This window comes from Vigna unguiculata, chromosome 9 (assembly GCF_037176805.1).
Source record: "Vigna unguiculata cultivar grain cowpea cultivar isolate G323 ecotype 2 chromosome 9, ASM3717680v1, whole genome shotgun sequence".
Taxonomy (NCBI): domain Eukaryota; kingdom Viridiplantae; phylum Streptophyta; class Magnoliopsida; order Fabales; family Fabaceae; genus Vigna; species Vigna unguiculata.
In genome coordinates this window covers 26,549,754-26,576,300 of record NC_140800.1, presented here as the reverse complement: position 1 = coordinate 26,576,300, position 26,547 = coordinate 26,549,754, and the positions used below count along the sequence as shown (strand labels likewise).

At 33.9% G+C, this 26,547-nt stretch overlaps 3 protein-coding genes and 1 long non-coding RNA gene across 4 annotated transcripts; 3 read left to right on the top strand and 1 right to left on the bottom strand.

Annotated features, from left to right (window-relative positions):
• Positions 1–1,976: 1,976 nt before the first annotated feature.
• On the top strand, positions 1,977–5,926 carry LOC146883826 (uncharacterized). Its single transcript, XR_014984414.1, has 3 exons — positions 1,977–2,176; positions 2,275–2,382; positions 5,761–5,926. It is a non-coding gene; the product is annotated as an uncharacterized LOC146883826 (long non-coding RNA).
• An 868-nt stretch (positions 5,927–6,794) lies between these two features.
• On the top strand, positions 6,795–8,106 carry LOC146883825 (uncharacterized). The gene is made up of 6 exons (XM_085666161.1): positions 6,795–6,979; positions 7,051–7,143; positions 7,227–7,328; positions 7,411–7,632; positions 7,818–7,919; positions 8,015–8,106. The coding sequence occupies exons 1-6, from the start codon at positions 6,908–6,910 to the stop codon at positions 8,075–8,077; spliced, it is 654 nt and encodes a 217-aa protein (XP_085522287.1). The 5' UTR covers positions 6,795–6,907; the 3' UTR covers positions 8,078–8,106.
• Positions 8,107–12,382: 4,276 nt separating this feature from the next.
• Positions 12,383–19,267, top strand: LOC146883824 (uncharacterized). Its single transcript, XM_085666725.1, has 3 exons — positions 12,383–12,871; positions 17,341–19,188; positions 19,232–19,267. Exons 1-3 carry the CDS (start codon positions 12,383–12,385, stop codon positions 19,265–19,267), a joined length of 2,373 nt encoding a protein of 790 aa, XP_085522851.1.
• Positions 19,268–22,237: 2,970 nt separating this feature from the next.
• Positions 22,238–24,257, bottom strand: LOC114164407 (ethylene-responsive transcription factor ERF114-like). The gene is made up of 2 exons (XM_028049075.2): positions 23,736–24,257; positions 22,238–22,962 (listed from the first exon to the last, which is right to left on the bottom strand). Exons 1-2 carry the CDS (start codon positions 23,962–23,964, stop codon positions 22,415–22,417), a joined length of 777 nt encoding a protein of 258 aa, XP_027904876.1. The 5' UTR covers positions 23,965–24,257; the 3' UTR covers positions 22,238–22,414.
• Positions 24,258–26,547: the final 2,290 nt, after the last annotated feature.

The following is a 26,547-nucleotide window of genomic DNA, read 5'->3' as shown; positions in this document are numbered from 1 at the left end:
GTGTAATAAAGTTTTGAAAATGGATGAACTTGACCAACTACAAGGTAGAATTGTTCTCACATTGTGTCACATGGAGATGTTATTTCCTCCTTCCTTTTTTACAGTCATGGTTTATTTAATTGTGCATTTAGTAGAAGATGCTAAGCTTGGAGGACCCGTCCAATACCGATGGATGTATCCCATTGAGAGGTATCTAGGAAAATTGAAGTCGTATGTCTGTAATAAAGCACAAGCAGAAGGATCAATAGCTGAAGGATACATCGGTGAATAGTCTTTAACATTTTGTTCTAGATATTTAGATGGAATTGAGTGATGGCTTCTTCTTGTCTCCATTGAAGCTTGCATGAAGAATGGAGGCTCCACGGATAGTGTTGGATGCGGAAGCATGAAGGAAAGAAGCTTAAGGTGTTTGGTTTGGTGTAGGTGAAAGGATTCTTAAGAGAGGTGAGGCCAACTCCTAAGGAAGAAGACTAGAGTAAACTAGAGAAGAGTTTACTCTAAGGTGAGCTCAAAAGAGATTTGTGCACAAATTTGCGCAACAATTCATTACTCAATTTCAAGCTGAAAAGTACATCTCCTAAGCCTTCTATTTATAGGCTAAAATGAGACCAAGGAGTCTCCAAAAAGTGGAGAGAAAAAGGAGTCTAGAAATTTGAATTTTGGAGCCAAAAAGGACCATGTGGGAGGTGTGAATTGCCACCTAAGCAAGTCACACTTGTCTTGCCAAGGGAAGCTAACTCTCATCCTTGGAGAGCAAGTTTGATAAGCTTCTAGGCTTTTCTAGAGTAGACACACTACTCTTGGCCCATTTGGCCCAATTCCCCTTTTTGGTCCAAAATTACTTCTAAAGCCCAATTTCCTTTAATGCCCAATACATGGCCCAAAGAAAACCCTATTCTATTGGGCCCAAAATACAAAGCCCAAAATAACATCCTAATCTAGTATTTACAAGCAAAGAGTCCTAGGCTAGGTCTTCACACCTTCCTTGGCCCATGTGAAGTTCATCTTGAGCCTTGCATGCGCATTTAAGGCCCATTCCTCTTGTATTCTCCTAGCCATGACTCTTGTTATGGGTCCCTTGGCTCGAGGCATCTCATTATTGAGAATGTATTCAATCGATTGCATCGTGTTGATGATGAACATGATAATGTGTCTTGTAATGTAAGTACATTGTTCCCACCAATCGAAAAACCAGTTGGGAGTTTTACTTATTTCACTCTATCTACAAAGGAAAAGTTGCAAGCACATCGTCATGTGCTAACAAATTGCCCCATAGTTGACCCATTTATACAGTAAGTATTTATAGAGCAAGGCTTTTTTATATATTTGGTTTTTCATTTAACATTAGATAACATATTTTACATGTTTCACATAGGAAATTTAGAGACATTATATGAATACAACTAAGAAGCCGCACACGATCTTCCTCTGTGAAAGACAAAAGGGTTCATAAAGAATTTGTTGAGTGGTTTTCACATCATTTATGTATATTTTCTCTAGAAATCTTTGATTTATGAGTATGTTATAATTTATATGATTCTTACTTTTTGTGTTTTAGATAAGGAATGAATCATTTGATATCCATTTAGATGATTTAAAGTTATTGGCCATGGGTCCTATTGATTATGCAAAGCGATATAGTGCCTACAATGTTAATGGGTTCAAATTTCGTATATTGGAGCGTGATCTATGGCCTAAAACACAAAAACAGTGGAGTGTTTGGTACATTTGGGACAAGGAGTTATGCAAGTAGTAGTGATAATCAAATGCAGTTTAGAGGTGTGCCATATTATGATCGATTGGTAGACATAATTGAGATAAACTACCATGGTCGATTCTCAATTGTTTTATTCAAATGTAACAGGGCTAATACAACTACTTCTAGAGGGATTATGAGTGATGAGTATGGATTTACATTAGTAAGTTTTGCACACTTAATCCACACCTATGATAATGATGATGACGAGCCATACATTAAGGCATCAGAAGCTCAAATGGTGTATTATGTAGACGATGAGTTGGATAAAAATTGGTGCATACATGTACATGTAAAGCCTAGAGACTTATATAACATGGGTGGAGATGATGTTGACAATTTTCATGAATGTAAGCCATTTGAACAAAAAAACCTAGAAATATTATTTTCTAACGAGGATGGAAATATACAACTAGCAAGGTTTTTTTTTTCTTTTTTCAATTGTTGAGTCATTTTACTAATTCATCTTAAACTATTATCCTTCATTGTTTAATTTGATGTGTTTATCTTATTTGTAGACCACCGGAAGATGAAGAAAATATCAACCAAGAAGAAAATGTCAACCAATAAATCTTCTACATGGGGACATGTAGTTACACCTGCAGCTCATCATCAATCTCATTTAGGTAATTATGTCACTTCCTTAATAGGCTTAGTCTATGTATAGCTTATGCTTTCAGATTAAAAAAAAATTATCATACAAAAATCTAGAAAAAAAGAATAATATAAGATGGACATACTGAATGTTGGATATTTCTCAGCTGAAGTCTCTGTGTTTTGTTTTTGTGTCTCCAATATCATTTTTTCATCAAATTTAGGATTTGAACCTTATTGTTTCAGGTATTTTTGGTTTCTTTGTGTAAATAACAAATGAAATCTAAAAAAGTCAGACTCCCTTGCCACATTAAGGACAATGTGCACTTTAAGTGTGGGGGCGAGTTCTTAAAATTCTAAATGTTTGCCATTTATTTTTCTTTCTAGTTTTCTTAACGAACATCACTAACATTTTCTCTTTATTTTTAGTTGTTCTAATTTTTCTGTAATTGTAGGTAGCTGTAGTTGATGTTTTTGATCATATTTGTTTTGAAGTTGCTCTACATTCTGGTTTTAAATTCTGTTATGTGTTTTCTTCTTGTTCTAAATTCTGTCCAGTTTTTTTTATCAGTTCTGTTTTAGTTGGATTTAAGGTGTTGCATTGGATTCTTTCTAGAAAGCAGATAGTTTAGTCTTTAATTATTGTATGTTGTTGATTTACAATTGTGTAACTAGTTCAAAATTAGTTTACTAGTTAAAATTTTCTTTTCATTTTAATTTCTTCCTGCAGTATTATTTTAGGTGCATGGTTAAATTTTGTCTTTCTTGCTTTTTAGAATAAATAATTGTTATAATAGGATGCTTTGATGAATTTACATTTGCTGACATAGTTATTTTGTTGTTTTGAGAGTAACATGAATTTTTTTTTCAGATTTTCATAGTAAGTTTTTAATTCTGTTGTTTTCACTAACTAGCATGGTTTGTAATACTCTTTTGCTTCTTAGACTTGCTTTGATAGTGAATCTTAGGTGTAGATAGCTTGAGCCTTCATTTTGAGTCATTTAAGTATAAGGATAGAACTAGTTTACTAATTTAGTGCATTTTATGGTTCTGTGCATATTGGTTTCATAATTCTTGTTGTTGTTCACTTTTAGGTCAATTTTTTTTACCTTCATGTATCATTTAGTTGGTGTCGAGATAGTTGCATAACATTTCCATTTACTAATTTGGTAATTCTAGCTTGTTTTAGCTTAGTTTAGCTTGTGTTTTAGGTCTCAGATAGTGTAATTTTGAGTATTTATTGTTTTATTTGTATGGATACAAAGCCAACCTACGATTTTGAATTTAATAATGCATTCCTTCATCATATACAGTACACTATAATATGTTTAGTGTTCAAAATTTCTCACCTTCCTATAAAACACTCGATTCAAACATTGATTATAGTCTTAATCTATCAATAAACCAACTCAAAACAGATTATTTGAAATCAAGAATTGCATAAATATACGTACAAATTTAAAATTCCTGAACAATTACAATCACTCATCATATAGCAATAACTTTTTGAAAGACTCATACACAACTATAAGATATATTTTGACTTATGTATCTGTTTTGCTAGAAGTAAAAGAAAAGGTTTGATTGAATATCTTCTTTTTACTGTTTCCTTCCATTTCATGACAGAGGAAGAATGCAATTAGGCTTAATCAACCGTCTTGCACATACCAGGGTTCCTAACACACCAAAGGGGCTGAATTGGTTCAGGTCCTATTCCTCTACTTACCATTCTGCTTCTCCATTCATTCAGTCTATCTGTGGCCTCTACATATCTTTTCATACCCTTTTCATCCCTATTTCCTGACCACAATGTCTTAGCCAATGTAAAAGTTCTTGGCCAAATTCTTGCATCCATGTCTTACAAGGTCCACACCAAGAGCCATCGTTGTCTTTGTCATCCCCATTCTGCTGATTATAGACACAGTTGTTCCCTACAAACCGATTTTCTTTTGAATATTTGAGTTTGAATCACGTAATGCATGAACTTTGAATTTGCATATATTTATAAACCTGATCTGAATTGCATCATCATGACATACATCAGACACAAATTTATGACATGAATCTTTGGGTTAATGCAGGTATAGATGAAGATATGAGATGCTTGCTGAACAAAATAAAATTGTTTGATCTAAAATGTTTTAACAAACAGAGAAACAAAACATGCCAAGTTTTTCAAATCGGGTTTCTTACCACAGTTTCGTAATTAAATGCATACCCAAGTTATCTGATGAAGGATTAACTTGTTCCTTTTTAAGATTATTGAATATGGTGTGAGTTGATTAAGAAAGCTAAGCGAAATCCCCACTGGACATTAAGATAGCAAGCTATCTAGATGTGAAGGTTCCTTTCACAAAGCTCAAGAGAAGAAGATGATGGATTGATGCAAAACAAAAAGGAAATGGAAAGCACATAAACCATAGAAAACCAAGAACAATTAAAGGAAGAAGAAAACATAAAATGGAAAGGAAAGAAATGGTAAAAATGTGAGAAGCACACCACTACAAGGCTAGGCTAGAAGCCATGGCAACCTTGAAGATGAGTGGATGTGTGCCGCCACTTGCTATGCAAGATAAGGCTTAAAAGTATTCACTCCCTAGGGAGGAAACTATCACAAATGGTTGAGACACAAGAGTGTTTTTACTTCAAAATGTTCAACCCTTTTACATGTTTAGGAGCACCCCTTATATAGAAGAGTTTAGGGGCCTCTAAGCAAAAAAAAGATACCTAAGGATGTCTCTACAAAAACCTAACCCTAGCTTCTAGAAACTAGGTCAAATAAGGTTACAAAAATGAGAGACAAAAGAGCTAACTATGGTGTGTGCAAGGCTAATTTCGTTCTAGCACAAAAGGAGACAAAGAATGTGTCTCATATGTCTCCAAAAAGTGGCTATAGTGTGCTAAAAACAAAGGAGACCAAAGGTACATAGGTACACTTGCTTTATGCCTTTTTCTTTATGCTTTATGCCTTTGCTTTACTCTCTCCTCCACATCATTTATGCTCCCCAATCACCATGTGCCACCTAGCATTGATTTCTTACTCCTAATTAACCGACAAAGCAAATAAACATAAATTAGCATGTTGGCTTAAGTCAAGTCAACTATAGTCAACAAGTCAAACCTAGTCAAAGATCAACAAGTCAACTAAAGTTGATTCAACTAAGTCAACTTAGGGAATCAAAAATAACAAACACAAATGAAAGGGATGAAGGATTAATGAACTTCCTTTCTAAACATGCTTAGTCTTCTTAAGCATGTGCCTCCATCCTTGGTTGGGGTCAATCCTTCATCATTATCCAACTAAATACATCAAAGTTGAAGCATACCCATTTTGGTCTGATTTGTTTAGCATGTGGTCTAAATAGACTTAAGTAATTTTTCTAACTTTATCAATTTTTATCTATTGTCAGGAGACTTGAAGATGAACTTTTCAACCTCAAGTAAGTTTAAGTCAAAAACTGAAGTGAGTACTCATTCTTCACTGCCTAGTACTCAACCTACAAGACTTGAAGTACAAATTCCAACCCCAATTACACCTCAAGTAAATATTCAACAAGGTCCTACATTTTCATTTTCCCCTCCACTTCCATCTTATATTTCAAGCAAGTATTCAACAAGGTCCTAAATATGCTTGCCCTCCACCTCCATCTGCACCTCAGCCAAGTAATTTGTTTTATCATATTTCATGAATAAGTATTATGTATATAATATGTTTTACATTAGATTTTGTATATATCAATTTGATTTTATATTCAGTTTTAGGAATATCTAACCAATTTATTTTCAGGAACCTTGAAAGTGAGGATATCTTCAACTAGCCAGCCCCCAATTGCGCCTCAATCTAATTCTCAGCTACCAAATCAATCATTTCATGTATCTGAACCAACAATACCAACTACATCACATTCATATTCTAAAAATGAAGAGGAAGAAAATGAGGAGACTTAGTTGCAAGTAGATGAACAAAGGCCTACAACCCGAAAAAGAGCATGGTTTGTTAATGTTATTGGTAAGCAACTATATACAAAGTACTACATAATATATTATACATATATTTGTCTTTATAATAAATTAGTAACAATTATTTTCTCACATTCCGTAGATGATCAAGGAAAGAAAATTACAAAACAACTATGAACCAATGATGTGTGGCATTTACCTCCTAATGAAAGGATTGTTGTGCAGTGGAATAATGAGGGTCAACCAATTGCAGATGGTGGAGCATTATTGAATAGGTTCTTAGGTACCATTGCAAGAAACTCTAATTCTCTTCCTATCAGTTATTCTAGTTGGAAGAAGATTCCTAAAGATTATAAAGAAGATGTACTTAAGAATACTATTCAGGTCAACATTGTAAAAGCTTAATGTATGATTTAATTATACTATAACTCTTGTTAATTTTAATTGTTTTATGTTTTGAAGGCTAAGTTTGACATCCATTCCGATGTTCAAATAAGCCACATCCTCAAATCACTTAACATAAAGTGGAGAGACCACCGACAGGAATTGTGGCAACTTAGAAATGATGGAACATGTACTAGAGATGAATTGATCACAATGGTTCCAACAGGAATAGATAGAGATCATTGGGCTTCTTTTGTGGATTATCGACTAAATTCAAAAACAAAGGTATATTGAAACTATTTTTCATCCATATCGTTCAAGTTAATGATTATTAATTTTTATATGTTGATGATTAGGAGCATGCTTTGAAAAATAAAGATAATAAAGCAAAGCAAACCATTGCTCACACATGTGGATCTAAGAGCATTGCAAGAAAAAGAGATGAAATGGTGACAATACTACATATCTTGATGTGAACTTTTTGTTTCAATTTTTGGCTCTATGGGTGATATATTTTTCTTTAATTTTATAGGAAAAAGAGTGTGGCCACAAGGTTAGTAGAAGAGAGGTATGGATAGCAACACATAAACATGCTAATGGAGCCTTTGTGAGTGATGAAGCGAGGGAAATCGGTGTAAGTTCAATTCTAACAAAGTCTATAATTGTCAACCATACTTTGTGTTATTTTAATTAGTTTCTTCTTATGTTCTTTGTAGGAAAAAATTCAAGTATATGAATCAACATCATCATCATCATCTGTATCAAAAGAAATATCAAGTACTGATTCCTTAGCTTTTGCTTTCGGAAGCCAAGAACATTGTGGACGTGTTAGAGGTTTGGGTTTGGGTCCTTGCCCATCTAAAGTGTTTGGCTCCAAGGTTCATTCATATAATGAAACATCTTCAAGTCATCTTTCTAATGCTCAATTACAAAATCAGGTTAATTTTTTAGTTTTGATCATGATGCATTACTTTTATCAAATTTGACGTTTGAATATGTTTAAAGTAATATGTTATGTAAACCAAGATTGTCAAAAGAGCTCCATTTTTTTTCTTCAAAAATAGAAAATAAGAGTTATTTTTTCTATTTTGATTATTTTGATTAATTTTGTTTTTTAAAATAGGTTTCTACATTGACATCCCAACTCAATGAAATGAAGGCAATGGTTAATTTTTTGGTACAAAATTATCAAGGAGAGTTGCCTCGTGATTTTACTATGCATCATGTACCAACGATAATATTTAAATCTTGATTAAATTAATATATGTCTGATATTATTATTTCGAAAGTTATTAATTATCAATATTTTTTATATGTTAGGTATCTGATCAAGGAAGTGTTCCTAACGAAGAAACAAATGATCAACATCCAACACCGCATTAGATGATATTTTTCGTTTACTTTTGGAATTTGTCAACAAATATGATTCTAGGAAACTTTTGGTTAATTTTGGTTTATTGTAGGTAGATAATGCACTGCTTATTATGTCCCTGTCATTCAAATGCTACCTCTCCAACACTTATTACGTTAAGAGCATTATGACTACTAGTCCACTATTGGTACCATTTGAATGAATATTTGTATTGGTACCATTTGAATGAATATTTGTATTGATTTCTTATTTTGAAGTGGCCTTGAAGGTTTTGCTTATTTGTTGATTGGTACCCAAATGTTAAGTAATAAATAGGAAATTCTATAGAATAAGGTTCTTTTCGTACTCAAATAATTAATTAAACAAATCATTTATCAGGAAAGTACAATTTTAGCATTATAGCAATGTCATAATAATATGAGCACTAACTTTTTGCTATTAACAGGGGTTTTTGAGGAATTTTAACGGAGGTTTTCGGAACCTCATGCATTATTGGGGTTTTCGAAACCCCGTGCATTACTGGGGTTTTAAGAACCCCATACATTACTAGGGGTTTTAAGAACCCCAGACATTAATGGGGGTTTTCGGAACCCCAAACATTATACGGGGTTTTCGAAACCCCAAGTATTAACCGAGGTTTTTGAAACCCCTGGTAAGATGCGCTACTTCCAAGGGTTGCTAAAAACCCCCGGTAATCCGTTAGCCACGCTTGCTCTTTCGGGGGAATTTCAAACCCTTGGTAAAACCATTAGTAGGGGTTAAAACCCCCAAAAACACCAAATATAACCCCCACTAAAAATAATTATTTTTGTAGTGACTGTTTTAATTTTTTGTGTTTTTTTCTTTTGAGACTTTGTTTCTATTTTAGCCCAAAATACTCTATACACCCACACCATTTTTCTTGCAACTAACAGCTGCCCAAAATTTTATATTTTCACCCCAACTCTATGCTTTGTCATTTCTGCTCCAAGTCAAGAAGTTAATGATGAGATTCTAATATTTAGAAGCAGAATCTGTTTTAATTTTTAGAATCAGTTTTTTTTCAAATGATAATTGATTTTGTGCTATGATTTTAGGACACCTCTTTTTCCAGATAAAGAAAGTAGTAATATGATTCAAAGGAATATCTCTTTTACTAATTAGAATCAATTTTGTTGATCACGTTTGATGTTGTGCTTTAATTTTTTTGTGATTTGGTTCCCATAATGTGATAATATTAAGACCAGTTCTTGCCTTTTAAATTTCTTTGCAATCCAGACTGACTTTATTACGAGATTCCATTAGATTTGTAATGTTGGGTATATAAACCCATCAAGCAAAAGAATAAGGGAATTTTTTCTCTCAGAATTCTGGAGACCTCTCTCACCCTAAGCACACAATTTCTTTTAACCCTCGCATATAAAAGACCCATTCACCTTCGATCGCCACCCCCACGTGCTTCTTGGTGTTCCAACGCAACTATTATAAATCCGATCTCTTGTTCAGGTTCACAAAAATTAATTGCTTTTGTGTTATGCAGTCTTTCTTGAGATTTGGTTATGATCTTGGTTGAATTTGATGTTTTCACTATTTCTTTTTGATATGGAAAAGGCATTACTGTCATGCATTTTTGGGTTCATTAGTTTTATAATTAATTTTTTTTTATTGCATTGGGTTGTGAACGTTATTGCATGAATAACTGAGAGATATCATGTTTTAACATTGTATGAATATGTTGTGCTATATTTTTCATATTAAGTGTTTTAAAACTTTTATATAAAATAATATGTGTAAGCCTAAACATTATTTCCTAATCTTTTATTTATTTATTTATTTATTTTCCTAATATTTTCATAAATTATGGACATATAATAGTCACATTTTTGGGTATCATGTCTTATTTCGGAAGTTTTTTTCTTAAAAGGAAGTAATAACAAATAAATAATTTAAATACCCTTTTAACTTTTAAAATGTATAAGTGCTCGCGCGACCGCTCTCGTCGTCTTAGTACTTAATACCTTCGCTCTTCTATAAGATTACTAAAAAAAATACAAAATTTTCAAATATTAAAAAAGAGTGATATCAACATCTTCGAACAAATTGTTTTTTTCAAAAAGTTTTTCATAAAAAACTACCCCTGATTCTCCATTATGAATAGAGATATGTAGGAGCAAGGAGTAATCCTTGTCGGGCCCAAAAAACAAAAAATCTTTTTTGCATCCTTTATTTTTCTTTGTGATCTTTTTTATTTATTTTTATTTTTATTTTTTTTTTGTAAAATAAACATTTAAAGGAAACCACATCAATTTGTATTTTAATTAAAGGTACTATCTTAGGATGGGCGTTGTAGGGTGGTAACCCCCAACTCTGTTTTCGTAGACCTTGCTCCTTTTTATGGTTTTCCATAGTTTCCTATAATAACTATGGTGGCGACTCCAAATTTTTCTTTTAATGTTTTATTTTTGGTTCGTCATTCTGTCGCGATTTCGGTTGTGACAGATGGTGACTTCACTCAGAACTTTAGAGAGTTAGGTCATTTAATTAAATATATAAATTTGATGTGGTTGTTTCAAAAAAAAATTTCTCTTTTCTTTTTCATTCCTTTTTTTTTGTCTTATATTTATTTATTTGTTTTATTTTATTTTACTTTATTTTATTTCTCATTTATTATTATTAATATTATTATTGTATATATTTTTGTTCATTTTGGATGATTGAATTTTTTTATTCTTTATTTTTTATCCATTTATTTATTTATTTATTTATTTGTTCATATTGTTTTATTTTTATGCTTGAATTTTGAATTCTAGGATAGATAACTTTATTATATATATTTGTCTATTTTTTTTTCTATTTGTTTACAAGAAAGGGGTTTGGGTATGCATTATCCTCCCTTCACACACACTGTGTGCATGACATGAGTGGGGCCCTATACCCGGGCCTGAGTAACTTTAGAATTAGAGGGGAATGTGTAGCAGTGTCACAATGGATGTACTTCCCAAGTGGTCATTGAGAGAACCCCAACTAGAGTTTGTTTTCTTCATTGGTACTCCCACCTCTTGTTGTTTACCAACTGTTGTGGGAAATGCCATGAAATGGGTCATAGCTCTAGTAACCTTGATATTTAGGTATTAGGAAACCATCCTAGTAAGCGCATGTATTTTACCTTAGATCCATTAGGCGTCAAACCTTTGTTAAGGCACAAAGGGAGATATACATGTTTTTTTATTCCTCAGTTATTTTATTTATTATTTATTTATTTATTTTCTTTCCTCTTGATTTTTGAATTAGTAATAAAATCATGCATAACATATTATTGCATCCATGTATCTATGTTTTGCCATGTCATCTCATCAAATTCATTTGATTTTAGGCTCAAAATTATAAAGTTGTGATTAAATTTGAAAAAAAAATGAAGTTAACATGGAATATGGAGTCGCGGTCAATTAGGATTTGATACTTTGAAGAAGAAATTATCCTCTAGGGTTGTAGAAAGTAATTTGAGAGCGTGATAGATAGGGCTAGAGATTAGGTTTTCTTTCTAACGCATTGATTTATGAGCTTTCTAGATGGTTGGGTTTGTGTGGACTATTTTCCATGTCAATTTCTATTTACTCACAACTTTATATTTCTTAATAAAATAAACGATTTGCATTATGTTTTTCCTTCCTTTTCTTTTTCTTGTATTTTTTTTTTGTTTAATAAAAATAAGAGCAAAAATAATAAAAAATAAATACGGCAAGGCCAAGCCACCTCTACAGGACGCGAACAAATAGTAAAAACATTGAGGACTGGGAAACCGCACAAGAGACATTAAAAGAATATATCAATCAACTAAAGGACCAAGTAGGTCAAATCTTGGAGGCCTTGAAGTCCTTAAAGGACTCAGGAGAAGCTTCATCAGCAAAGGGTGAGGAAAGCGCTTCTCATCGGGTTACACCCCACCTATTGGAGATTATTCAGAGGCTGAACATGCTTCCTTCTCATTCCCAAACAATACTTCTAGGAATGAAGCGACTACCTTTGCGGAACCACGAGTGACTGTAATACCCAAGTCTTTAAATACAATTGTCGGTGATGACTCTTTGGGCAAGATTACACCACACCCTACTATGCAGGTCATATCCGCTAATGTTGAGGGAACCAAAACTAAGTTGGAAATTTTGGAAGAATGACTACGAGCTATTGAGGGAGGTGGAAACTATGGGTTTGGCGATGTTGCCGGTTTAAGCTTAGTTCGTGATGTCACAATACCTCACAAGTTTAAAGTTCCGAAGTTCGAAAAGTACAAGGGTACCACATGCCCTAGAAGCCATCTAACCATGTATTCTTGAAAGATGGCTGCTTATGCTTATGATGACAAATTGCTAATCCACTTCTTCCAAGACAGTTCTGCTGGGGTAGCATTGAGTTGGTATACACACTTGGAAGCATCTCGCATTCGTTCTTGGATGGATTTGGTGGATGCCTTTTTGAAACAGTACAAGTATAACATGGATATTGCGCCAGATCGGTTGCAATTACAAAACATGGCAAAAAAGAATGTTGAATCATTAAAGGAGTATGCACAACAATGGAGAGAGCTTGCTTCTCAATTGGAACCTCCTCTTCATGATAAGGAAATGGTGGCAATGTTTGTGAACACATTGCAACCACCATTCTATGAACATATGGTGGGGAATGTATCCTCAAATTTCGCTGATATCATCATCATAGATGAAAGGATAGAGATTGGGCTGAAAAATGGAAAAATTGCATATAGCCCGCTTGCGGCTACAACTCCTATAAAGCCTGATTTCAGTCTTGGGAAGAAGATAGAAGTAGAGGTGCACGCAGCATCAACAATACCTAGGTGGGAAAATCAGACTCCCGCTTACCAAGCACAATCTCCACAACAAGGATCCTATCAATCACAACACGCTTCAAGTAACACTTAGAAAACTGAGGCTAACACAAATCCTAACCAGTCTTTAAGGCAAATCACTAGTCCTAGAAGGAATCAAGAAAAGAATTATATTCATTTCACTCTTATTCCTGTGACTTACATGGAGTTATTGCTGGATCTACTTCGTAATGCTTTGGTAGCTATCTGCCCGATGAAGCCATTGGAGCCACCATACCCTAAGTATTTTGATGTAAATATCACTCTACTGAGAAATGTTTGTCTTTCAAACACAAAGTGCATGCTTTAATCGACTAAGGGTGGTTAAAATTTCAAGAGAATAAACCCAACATTAAGGCCAATCCCCTTTCTAGGCATGATAATTCTTTGATAAATGTTATTGATCTCGAGGGACACAAGTTGGTGAAGAATGTGAGCGAAATTCAGAGTCTGCAAAGGTTTATTTTTGAGGCACTACTAACAGTAGGATTGTTGGAAGGTGAATACAACTTGAGGGATGCATGCGGGTTCCATCTCGGTGCTAAACATTCCATCGAGACGTGTAACAAGTTCAGAAATTTTTCTACAAAATTTGATCGACAAGAACTTCATGCAAGTATGTTGTGGAGATAAAAAGGACAAGAGGAGGTTGGTAGAAGAAAAGAAGGAGTTATGTAACATCCCGTCAGGATATTACGGATTTTTAATAAAACAAAGGAAATAAATAAATACGCTGCATTTAATAATACCTCATTTCCCAAAACGCGGGAAATTTAAACTTTATTAAATAAATAAAGAGTACTCAAATCCATAATTCACAAAACCAAAATATTAAAAAAACACCCACAAAGGTTTACAACTTATTTCAAACCAATAAAAATAAAAACATAAGATTCCCGAGCTATCCCCTCTCCGTAGCTAAGCTTCACCAGAACCACCTACATCAACATCACCTGCTCACGTGTACCACGCACACGATCATCACCAAACACAAGCAAATAGGGTGAGCTTAACAGATAAAGCATATAAAAATTGTATACACATATACAGCATATCAATATAAACAACACAATCATTTTAAAGGCTTACATTCTTTTAATTCATACCTCCTAGCCACAATAAGGTTATTCATGTTCTACATCTTCTAGTGATCACTTCAAGATGACTTGCTGCCATACCTATCAGCCACAACTGATAGAGCACGTGCGGGAAACCATGTTACGGATCACACATCGTAACGTTAGGTGGAGTTCCCAAATACAAATCTAGTTCGCAACGTCCCAAGACTACCAAACTCGTAAGTTAACTACTGAGGAGGGCAATCTATCTGGACCCGGCCGTACTGGCCACAACCAGCACACTTACACCGACAACACTTGCTAACCCGAGCCACAACTCAAGGGTTCCTTGTGTTCATCCACCATCTCGAGCCACAACTCAAGAGATGTTATTTCGAGCCACAACTCAAGGAATACCATGTGCTTTAACCCCTATCCCGAGCCACAACTCAAGGGATACGTTCCGAGCCACAACTCAAGGAACACCAGTAATCCCACCTCTGAAGCATTACCAAAAGCCTTGTAGATCATGCCTACAAAACCAAAAACTCAATGTTGCAGCAGTAAAATCGCCTAGCGGGTGACATGTGCCGCCAGGCGCTGCCAGCTTCCAAACCGCCTGGCGAGTGTCGTGTACCGCCAGGTGCCAAGCGCCTCAACAAAACCCCACGCGGTCAATACCGCCTGGCGGGAAGACCCTCGTCGCTAGGTGCCCACGTAGCAGTACCCTTTGTTGGTCAGCGATCGCCTAGCAGAAACTTCTTGCTGCCAGGCGCCTCGAGTGGAGATTTCTTCTTGTGACACCACTATCGCCTGGCGGCATTATGGGAGCCGCCAGGCGCCACACCAGTACTCTCGCAATACAGGTTCTGGCTTGGTTTCAGGCACTATTTTCCACCCTCTTACTCACATATTCGATAGACAAGTTTAATTAGTATACCTTGGATTAGTAACAGGCACTACAACAAAAATCACTTTAGACAACAACATAAAATTATGATCTAAATTATAAAAACCATGGTCTAAAGATTAGACCACATTTTTTTAGGTGTGGTATAGGTGAGTGTGGTTATAGCTAATAGACAACGGTTTTTAGTACGACAATGTTTTTGAAACCGTTGCTTAAAATCCTTACAATAGACAACAATTTTTCAGGTTGATTTTAGACCTCACTTATATTTTTAGACCACATTTTTACTGGTTTTGTCCACATAGTTTAAAACAACAGTTGTATAATTATGGGCTTTCATGATATTTATACAACATTTATAAAAATGTTGTTTATTATATGTTTAGGCCACATTTATTTAGTCGTTATCTAATTTAGTGTGGTCTAAACTACAAAATGTTGTAGTGAGGGTCCCCTATTGATGAGATGCCTCTAACCAAGGGACCAACAACAAGAGCCATGAGTAGGAGAATAAAAGAGGAATGGGCCTTGAATGCGCATGCAAGGCCCGAGATGAACTTCACATGGGCCAAGGAAGATGTGAAGACCTAGCCTAGGACACTTTGCTTGTAAATACTAGATTAGGATTTTATTTTGGCCTTTGTCTTTTGGGCCCAGTAGAATAGGGTTTTCTTTGGGCCATGTATTGGTCCTTAGAGGAAATTGGGCTTTAGAAGTAATTTTGGACCAAAGAGGGGAATTGGGCCAAATGGGCCAAGAGTAGTGTGTCTACTCTAGAAAAGCCTAGAAGCTTCTCAAACTTGCTCTCCAAGGATGAGAGTTAGCTTCTCATGGCAAGACAAGTGTGACTTGCTTAGGTGGCTAGTCACACCTCCCACATGCTCCTTTTTGACTCCAAAATTCAATTTTCTAGACTCCGTTTTCCCTCCACTTTTTGGAGACTCCTTGGTCTCATTTTAGCCTATAAATAGAGAGCTTTGGACCCTTGTATTTTCATTCCTGAATATAGTAGAGAAACTCTGTTGAGATGACTCTAGACTCCTCTATTTTTGTGAATTAACTTAGGCTAGAGTTCTCCTTCTTGGTTTCCTCTAGTCCCCTTCCTTGAGTGTTTGCCCAACCTCACTTGAGCGCGCCACTACAAGGCTAGGCTACAAGCCATGGCAACCTTGAAGATGAGTGGATGTGTGCCGCCACTTTGTTATGCAAGATAAGGCTTAAAAGTATTCACTCCCTAGGGAGGAAACTCTCACAAATGGTTGAGACACAAGAGTGTTTTTACTTCAAAATGTTCAACCCTTTTACATGTCTAGGAGCACCCCTTATATAGAAGAGTTTAGGGGCCTCTAAGCAAATAAAAGATACCTAGGGATGTCTCTACAAAACCCTAACCCTAACTTCTAGAAACTAGGTCAAATAAGGTTACAAAAATGAGAGACAAAAGACCTAACTATGGTGTGTGCAAGGCTAATTTCGTTCTAGCACAAAAGGAGACAAAGAATGTGTCTCATGTTAAGAACTTCCTTTCTTAACATGCATAGTCTTCTTAAGCATGTGCCTCCATCCTTGGTTGGGGTCAATCCTTCATCAAGTAGAGGCTGAATTTCACATTTTTGGATTGGCAGTTGCTGAAAATTCAAATTTTGTGCAGATTTCTAGCTTGTTTTTGGTTGTTTTTAATCCATTCTAGTGTCATTCTTTAGGTAATTCATTTGAGTGCTTAACTTGTTTCTTTGCCTTATTTCTAGTTTGTCTTTCTTTGTTAAATCTTTGAGTATGTTTCATCTATATTCCACTTGAGTTTAGCTCTTCTTTCATTTAAGCTTTTCTTGTTTTTCCTTATTGGCTTCTTTGGTTTGGTCTTACATTCTTGGTGGAAGATTTCTTTGGAGGTAACCAAATACTCAAGGTAGCATACTAGGAGGTGGAAACCAAAGTGGAACTCCAAGCTACAAGTGAAGTTCACAAAGCAAACACTTGAGTGAGACAAAAGAAGAAAGAAAAGAGTGGAGTGAAACACTTGAAGACTTTTAAAGTTTGCGCAAATTTGTGATTGTATTCATTTGAGTTGTATTTGTTCAAGTTTTCTTTCTTGTATCTCTTTGGACTAATAAAGTGTCTTAGGGGAGCCTTAGGTGTTCTCTCATCTCTTAATTAGAACCTTCTTAAATAGTAAAAGCGCTTGTAGACGGTGAGTGTGTCTTGCAACATCAAGCCTCAGCAAAGTAGGCCGCATAGTTAGACTCCAAATATTTTTGTTTTTCTTTTGTTGCTTAATTGTTAGTGTGTGTCTAATTCTATTTTAGAAGTTTTGTGCAATATTCTTTGAATTACTTTGGCAAGGAAAGACTTGGTAAGTAAGCAATCCAAGTGATTCACCTCTCTTTCCTGGAAGATATTTCCAGAAGTTTGGTATTTACTTCTTCCTTAGAATTTCTTAGTTAGCTTTTAGTAATCGTGGCTAGTCAACCCTCCCTACATAGTGCAAGTGATTATGAGGATTCAATTCATAGTTTAAAACATGTTTCTCAACAACTCAAATCACTTGAACTATGGAGACAACAAGAGGCAATTTACAAGGTGAAAGATCAATTGGAAAGAGATGGCCAAATTTCTCTCTTGAAGGAACAAATCAAAGCTTTAAAGAAAAGAGATGAGAAAATCCAAAATAAGCTAAAAAGTAGGAGTAATTCCAGCAAAGGGTCTAAAAGGGGAGCTTCAATATATGGGGAAGAGGAAGGATTAAGATTAGGAGAATATTATCAACAACCTTCCCACATTAGGAGGCAAAGAAAAGATCTTACTCCTAGAGAAGTTAAAGTAGACTTGCCTAACTTTCAAGGCAAGGATGATGTTGAAGCTTATTTGGATTGGGAGATGAAGGTCGAGCAACTCTTTGCTTGCCATCAAGTTAGTGAAGAAAGGAAAATGCCTCTTGCTACCCTAAGCTTTCAAGGGTATGCTATGTATTGGTGGACTTCTATAGTCCAAGAGAGGCTAAGAAGTAATGGACCTTCAAAATATTGGAATGATCTTAAGTCAGCCCTTAGGAGGAGACACATTCCCTCCTACTACAATAGGGAGCTCATGAACAAGCTCCAAAGACTCCAACAAAGAAATATGTCTGTGGAAGAATATAGAGAGAAAATGGAGTTACCTATGATGAGGGCGGGAATCGAGGAAGAGTCCATTACCATTTCTAGATTCTTAAGTGGCTTAAACCTTGATATAAGAGATAGAGTTGAGCTTTTACCTTACCAAGATTTGAATGATTTGGTGCAAATATGCATTAAGGTAGAACAACAAAATTTGAGAAAATCTTTTTCAAAAAGAAATCAAGCTCAAACTAACTCCTATGTTAAGAAAGATTTTAAGAAAGAAGAGAAAAAGGAGGAGCCACCTAGGAATCTAGGAAAAGGTAAAGAGGGGAGTACATCATCACACACTCGCACAAGTGAAATCAAATGTTTCAAATGTCTTGGTAGAGGTCATATAGCATCTCAATGCCCCACCACAAAGACCATGATTCTTAGGGATGTTGATAGATATAGCAGCCAGGATGAAAATGAAAGTGAGAGTGGAAGTGAGGAATCCAACGAGTCTAATATAGAAGATGCTCACCCTTATGATGGGGACCTTTTAATGATTAGAAGGATCCTCAACAATCAACCTAGTCCACAAGCACTAACACAAAGAGAGAACATATTTCACACAAGGTGTAAAATTTTGGAAAACACTTGTTCTCTAATTGTGGATAGTGTCTCATGTTGTAACTGTTGCAGTACTAGGTTGGTTGACAAGCTGTCTTTGACTGTCTTACCTCATCCAAAACCTTACAAACTTCATTGGCTTAATGAAGATGGGGATTTGGCAGTCAATCATCAAGTAAAGGTCAAGTTTTCCATAGGGAAATATGAAGATAGTGTGCTATGTGATGTAATACTTATGGAAGCTTGTCATATCTTATTGGGGAGACCTTGGCAATTTGATAAGAAAACCATGCACAATAGTCTCACCAACGAGATTACCTTTACTCACAAGGCTAAAAAGTTTGTTCTTCATCCTCTTTTGCCATCACAAGTGGCTGAGGATCAACTTCAAATGAAGAACAAAAGAGAAAAAGAGAAAGATGAGGACAAAAAAAAAAGTCCTCAGAAAGTCCAAAAGCTAAATAAAGATAGATTTCCTAAGAAAAGGAAGTCTAAACTTAGCCCTCGAGGTGATGGTCCCTTTAAAGTGCTAAAAAGAGTCAATGATAATGCATATAAGCTAGAGTTGCCTGAGGAATATGATGTACATGCCACCTTTAATGTTGTTGACTTAATACCTTTTGCAGGTGGTACAGATGATGAGGCGGAAATTTCAGATTTGAGGACAAATCCTTCTCAAGAGGGAGGGGATGATGAGATGCCTCTAACCAAGGGACCAACAACAAGAGCCATGGCTAGGAGAATACAAGAGGAATGGGCCTTAAATGCGCATACAAGGCCCAAGATAAACTTCACATGGACCAAGGAAGATGTGAAGACCTAGCCTAGGACACTTTACTTGTAAATACTATATTAGGATTTTATTTTGGGCTTTGTATTTTGGGCCCAGTAGAATAGGGTTTTCTTTGGGCCATGTATTGGGCCTTAGAGAAAATTGGGCTTTAGAAGTAATTTTGGACCAAAAAGGAGAATTTGGCCAAATAGGCCACGAGTAGTGTCTCTACTTTAGAAAAGCCTAGAAGCTTCTCAAACCCGCTCTCCAAGGATGAGAGTTAGCTTCCCATGGCAAGACAAGTATTAACCATCGGCTTTGATAGCACTTGTTAGGTTTTATAGAGGGGGTTTCACTGGGGAGAACAACACCAATGAGATCTGAGCCTAACCACATAAGACATTGACACCACTCTCAACCCAAAACCTTAAGGCAATGGGTTTATAGGTCTTTATTCTTATATAGTGCTCTACTTTCTCATTTCTGGTCAATGTGGGACTTAGACTCATACTTGGATTTCTAACAATATTATTCTCATCATTCTTAAAATGTTTGAATCTATCATCAAGAGAGTCAATAGTAACTCCCAAATATATTTTATTTTAATCTCATATTATTTTTATATGCATTATTTTATATTTTAAATTTATTCTAAATGTACTTTTAGTTATTTTAGTAATTATGGGATATTATCAAATTTTCTAATTGGTTAATCTCGATAATGTAAATTAAGCACTCTTTGTTAGTGCAATAAGAGTTAGATGCTACTACTATGTAACTAAACTTGTAATCTCTTGTAATAAAAGTATTATAACTAAACTTAGTAGTGTGTATCCAAGTTAAATTCACAGACTACACAGATATTAAGGCCTTAGATGCTTTTGCAAGTATTGTTGGGTGACCTTCATTTTTTCTCGAGAATATTTAAAACGTATAATATTAAAGATGTTTGTTATATTTCTTAGAGTTTATATATATATTTTCATATGAGAGTCGTAATCATTGAATATATATATATATATATATATATATATATATATATATATATATATATATATATAAAATATTTAATAGTATTTTTAATTTAAAATATTAAAATAATAAAATTATAGATATATATTTTTATATAATATTTAACTTTAATATTATTATTGATATCACCAAGATGAGTAGATAGTAAAGAGTGAAGGGGTGAAGTTGAAGAGGACTAATTCAACAGTCAAAAGTCATAGCTGACCCCTAGACATTGAGATTTCAGAAAATAACAATCCAAGTCTTGATCGCAGGTCGATAAGCTGCCTCAATCTGGACTTTTGGGTCATTCTATGCCGAATTCAACGACTCATATATACTCTGCAATATTACAATATATTCTCCACTTCAATTTATTTGACCACACTCATCTTTCAACTACATCGCTTTTTTATGTCAATCTCCCCTCAGAAGTTGCGTGTTACATGTTCCAACCTTTTTTTTTTCTTCTGTGTTAATTAACCAATTTTCTGAAAAATCGTTTTGCATGAGAAATGGAGAATGACATGTTTAGAAGCTTTTGGTTGAAGACACGCGTGTGTTGTGTGCACCATGTGTGAACAATTCTACTTTGGTTTTTGTTACACGTGCCAAGTGAAGCTCAAGGGTGGTGGTGGCGGTTTAACTTTTTGTCTTTCCGCTTTTGCAACCACCCAATTCCAAACAAAGAAGGTTTCACACACACGCGTACATATCACAATAAATTACAACAAACAGACCAATGCAATGTTTCTACATTATTCTTTTTCAACAAAGATATTCCATGCAGATTAAACAACGTTTTCCTTACAATTTTTGTTTTTCTAAAATCTAGGTTTCTATATTATCTAATTAATTCTAAAAGAATTTCCTCAACGACAATATTTTAATTTTTTTTCATTGCCATATTTGTTTTTCTGTTATGTAAGAGAAAAATAATTATTCTACAAAATAAACACGATAAAACGCATTGCTTATGTGAATTTCATCAATTATCATTATTTTACATTTCTTGTCACAACATTGTATTCCATTGTCAAGTTACTAACATATATAAGAGAATCCAAACTTGTTCTCACTGTATTTATTTGTTCTAGAGCTTTAGTGTAATAAAATCATGAATACTGAAAGCTGACATTAATAGACGCGTCTCAGGCACTTTTTTCGGAAGCATCCAGGGTAAAGAATTTCATGTAGTGTTCAAACTTGATTTCGGCTTCATATTTTGATGTTTGATGCTTTACACACTTATAAAGCCCAAAACAACCAATACACTAACAAATTATATATGACATGTATATACTAATTTTTACTTAATTAAAAATAATAATAATACTAATAGAAGATCTATATATAAAGCCATTATTTATAATCCAGTCATTTAAGACATTTCCTTTCATATTATTAATTTTATACATTTCTTTCCCTGTGTTCTATATCTTATGTTTAAATAAATATATATATATATATATATATATATATATATATATATATATATATATATATATATATATATATATATATATATATATATATATATATATATATATATATAAACATTAGAAACAAAAAAAGAAGTGGATTTGATATATCAAAATAAAGTAATGCACTTTAATTTTTATGAAAATTCTCACACCTAATTTTGTAAAAATCAATTTAAATTAATTTTCATCTTCAACGTATTTTCTTTATCTCTCCGGACACAATGCATTTAATGAAGCACAAATTCATTAGTTCGTGCATTTTGAAGTAGTAGTATAATTCAGTGAAGGTACATTACTATAGTTTAATATAATCTCTTATACTTGAAACAAGTCAAAGTTGAAGTTAAGATTTCGTGCTCCTTCCCTTTCTCAAACTTTTTCAATTAAACAAACATTGCATTGACAACACACACATGGTAGATTAAAATAACTTAAGGGCAACATTAATTAGTAATATAATGAAAATATGGTATATGATAACATGCAAAGCCATGACAGGGGGAAAAACAAAGAAAGCATGAGTTGTGGAACGAACATCCTGGTCAATATCCATCACCCCTCCAATTCCTAGGAGGCTCAGAAGAAGAACCTCCGAACTGAGTCGAAAACCTCAGGAACTGTTCTTGCTGCTGAGAGAGAGCTGAAGAAGAAGAAGACGAAGAAGAAGAAGAAGAAGAAAGAAACATGTCTCCCCCATAGAAACCAAGCATGTCTTGGTTATTGAAGGTGTTACTTCCAGTTGCAGGCATGATTTGTTGTGGATAGTGATAGTTTGGTGAATAGGTTTGTTGAGCGAAGTGTTGAGTAACAGGATTTGAAGATTGAGCAGTGGCAGTTGTGGTTGATGAGAGGTGTTGATTTGTGAGGTAACCAAATTCGGCAGTGCCTTGAACCCTCTCAGGGAAATTGAGCTTGGCTTTGCTTCCTTTGAATCTGAGAGCAGCTTCATCGTAAGCAAGAGCTGCAGCTTCTGCAGTTTCGAAAGTTCCAAGCCATACCCTCGCTGCCTTCTTCGGATCACGAATCTCTGCAGCCCATTTCCCCCATGGACGCTGCCTCACTCCTCTATAGTGTCTTCTTCTTCCACTCCCTTCACAATTTTAATATTCATATCGTATCATACCTTTCAATACATACAAACTACTATAGAAGATATAAATCATCAAATTAAAACTCAACTGTAATGGAATAACGACACTACTATAGTATCTATAGTCCTTTATAAGTTTTTGTCTCTAATTAAAATTACTTCATCAACTTGTACTTTAAGTGAGACTCATGCATTCTCAGGTAAACTTGGTAACTAATATTTTTGGCCAGTAATATTTGGACATTATTTATTTCTTTTTATTATGTCATATATTATTTCTCTTTTATCTGTATGTGAAACTTTTAGTATCTATTAAATAATAAAACCTTTGTTCACACCGTATTGGGGTCCATACCAAATAATATTAGCTCATCTTCTTTGTTTTGGGGGGTAAAAAACTAGTACAATTAGAATCAAGATTTAAAAACCCTTATTGTCAAAATTTAAATCAATGACTTCTAACTCAGCCTCAGCCTTATAAGGCTGCGCTAGACCTGAGTTCAGTTATGGTAACAAAAATTGAAGAGGTGTGCATGAAGGTGTAGGGTACGTGTGCTTTAAGTTGTGGCCTCACAAGGGAAGATAAAAGTATTAATAAATGTTGCACCGGTAAGCACAGGTATTTGAACATGAAATATATCAAACTTTAGGTGCGGCGTTTGTGAACACTTTGACTCTGGCAAAGAGTCGTAGTTTGTACCCAGAAAGGGATATAAGACGAAAAACAAATAATATCTCAGTCATAAAAATCAACCCTATTGTGAGACACGTACCTTGATCTTGTTGTGGCACTTGTGATTGTTCATTATTATTCTGGGATGAGGTGTTGTCGGAAGAAGTGAAAGGGTCTTCATGGTGGTGAAGAGAATCATTGTTGGAACCACCTATGACTTGTGTGAGCGCAGAGACCATGGCTGACATGTCTTGTTGTGACCTTTCGGAGTATACTGGGAACAAATCATATTCCTCTTCTCTTTCAGTGGAATGCGATCTTGGCTCCATGTCTTTGATCCAATCTAGCAACTGATTGAAGTATATATAGTGTGCGTGTGTGATGCTTATGATGATAAATAAATTAATTGATCCTTAACGTGGCCCTACTGCAAAGTTTCCTATTGTTATTGGCTATCTTTGAAGTTCTATTTTTCATCATGGGGATTGAGGATGGATATGAAGTGTTAAATCTTTGATAGTGGGTGATACTCGTGTTTGGATCCACCAAACGTAAAGATAAAAGAAAAGAAAGAGAGAAAATAGATCTGCGAGAGTGAGAAAGGAAGGGGGAGAAGCTAGGGTTTCCGTTCTTTGATTTTTATATAATGCGATTCCGTGTTTACCGGTGTGAACACTGCGACATATAGCACCTTCAAACAGTACACACCAAAATCTAAAGTTCATCAATTTTTAACTTTTTTAAACAAGAAAAATTCTATTATGCCACGTTTTTTCGCATATTTTATTATTCATTGAAGTTTATATATCTTATTATTTTATTAAATTGTAAGTATAATTATATATTAAATACAAAGTGAGATTATTTATAGTTAAAAAGTATATTTCATGCATACCACTCATCTTTTAAACAAATTCTTACAATGAAAAAACAGTTCATTCAATGGCTTATATAGACTGTATGGTATAAAGTAAAAAAAAAAAGAAAAAATCCCACGCCATCAGAAGTATTTTCAAGTTCATATTACGAATACATATTTAAAAACAGTTAGCTATATTTGTTCTCCTATTATTATAGTCCTTGCTGGATAGATAACATTTAACGGTTATCATAAATAATGTGTCTTAGTCAACACGGGATAGTAAATAATTTTGGAAGTTTTTTTATAAGCTAAATAATTTTGTTAGCATAAAAATAGATATTAGTATATATTATACGGTATTAATTAATATAACATAATATATTGATCTAGATTCATAATATAACTATAATTTAATTTTTTGGACCATGATTATACTAATAAAAACAATGTTACATTAATATTTTAATAATACCTAATATATATATATATATATATATATATATATATATATATATATATTACTTTTTTTAATTTGTATAGAGGATAAATCGCTTAATAATTGCAACATTACACAAGACTTCCTAATTTAAATAATCCGAAAATTAAGAAAATAGTGAACAAGTTTATTAGCTTCCATATTTTTTTTAAAATAAAATTACTTTAAATAATTATATATGTGTTATGTATTTTTATCGTTGGGTAATAAATAACAAGAAAAATAATGAGTTTAAGTCATAAAATCAATTTTTGACAATCTTCAAGATCTCAATCTTATCAATTCTATATCAATAAAAAAAACAAATACAAAAAAACACTCCAACAAAAATCAATACAGAATATCATCGGAACACACCAACAAAACAGCAAGAAAGAGTTTACTAAAATATTCACCACAAGAAAAGTACAAGTGTATATATATATAAGTATCTTGTTCACAAGACAATCTTTTCTTTGGATTCTTTGAAAATATTTTAAATCACTCTTGAATGTATGAAAACTCCTATGAAAATCTCAATTGATTTCATTTTTCATAAAATATTGGTTTAAATATGATATTAAAGCATTTAATTGATTAAATCAAAGCTGATAATCAATTAACCTAACTGGATTTTGAAAAGTTGTTAGTGTTTCTATTATAATCAATTATATATGTTAATCAATCCTCATTAAGTGCAGAAACACATTTAATAAATTATAAAATATCTTCACTAACTATAATAATGAGAACTTGAAAACATACAAAAACATTCTTTCATTTAATTCGTTATGAAGATTTATATCCAATTATTCTGTTATATAATCAGTTACTCAACTGCTTTTTTTATTAACAAAAATTAAAAATGCTAAAAGAAGCTTTTATAGCGTAACATTCACAAAAATGTTTTCTTTCAATTTCTTTAGGTTGTGTGTCTACGATAATACATACTTTTTACACACATTTACATTTTATTATGTAGTGATAACACATTGTTTTTATATTATTTTTCAGTTTCTAGTTTATTTTCTATCATAAGTATAAATTGGGTTCATTAATAATAACTATTTTAATTTCATAGTTTTAGTTCATCTAACATTTTCTTACTACTTTGGCCATAACTTTTCTTGTATACATTCATTTTTATTTAATTCTAATTTTATTGTATTCTACACTTTCAGAACTTCAAAATCAAGATATTGATTGTTGAATTTGGACTTCTTTGGTTTTCTTTTTTATGATTTTTAAAAGTTGAAACAAATTCATTGTAAAGAGAAACTATGCAGATTTGTGTAAGGTCCACTTTCTACCTTACCCTTTATTTTTAGGGCTGCCCCAATCTTTTGGGCCTAAGGGTTGGCCCAATGGAAAATTCAAACTAATATGTCCTAATCTAATCCATTCACTCCACTTTACAGAAACACAGTCGTCAAACTCTCTCCTATTCGCAACGGAAAGCTCTACTAGGGTTTGGTCCCAGCTCTTGGTCAAGCAAGCTCAAGCACGTTTCAATCCATACACTTTGTTTGTCAGTTGAACTTTGCGTTTCCCACTAGGGATAACCGTAGTAATCTA

Coding starts and splice junctions, on each gene's coding strand:
- LOC146883825 (XM_085666161.1), top strand. CDS start 6,908: ATGGTTCCAACAGGAATAGATAGAGATCATTGGGCTTCTTTTGTGGAT. Junction 6,980..7,050: donor GACTAAATTCAAAAACAAAG/GTATATTGAAAC, acceptor GTTGATGATTAG/GAGCATGCTTTGAAAAATAA. Junction 7,633..7,817: donor ATGCTCAATTACAAAATCAG/GTTAATTTTTTA, acceptor TTTTTAAAATAG/GTTTCTACATTGACATCCCA.
- LOC146883824 (XM_085666725.1), top strand. CDS start 12,383: ATGGCTGCTTATGCTTATGATGACAAATTGCTAATCCACTTCTTCCAA. Junction 12,872..17,340: donor GGAAGAAGATAGAAGTAGAG/GTGCACGCAGCA, acceptor TTTCTTAGTTAG/CTTTTAGTAATCGTGGCTAG. Junction 19,189..19,231: donor AGTTGCCTGAGGAATATGAT/GTACATGCCACC, acceptor TACCTTTTGCAG/GTGGTACAGATGATGAGGCG.
- LOC114164407 (XM_028049075.2), bottom strand. CDS start 23,964: ATGGAGCCAAGATCGCATTCCACTGAAAGAGAAGAGGAATATGATTTG. Junction 22,963..23,735: donor AGTGCCACAACAAGATCAAG/GTACGTGTCTCA, acceptor AAAATTGTGAAG/GGAGTGGAAGAAGAAGACAC.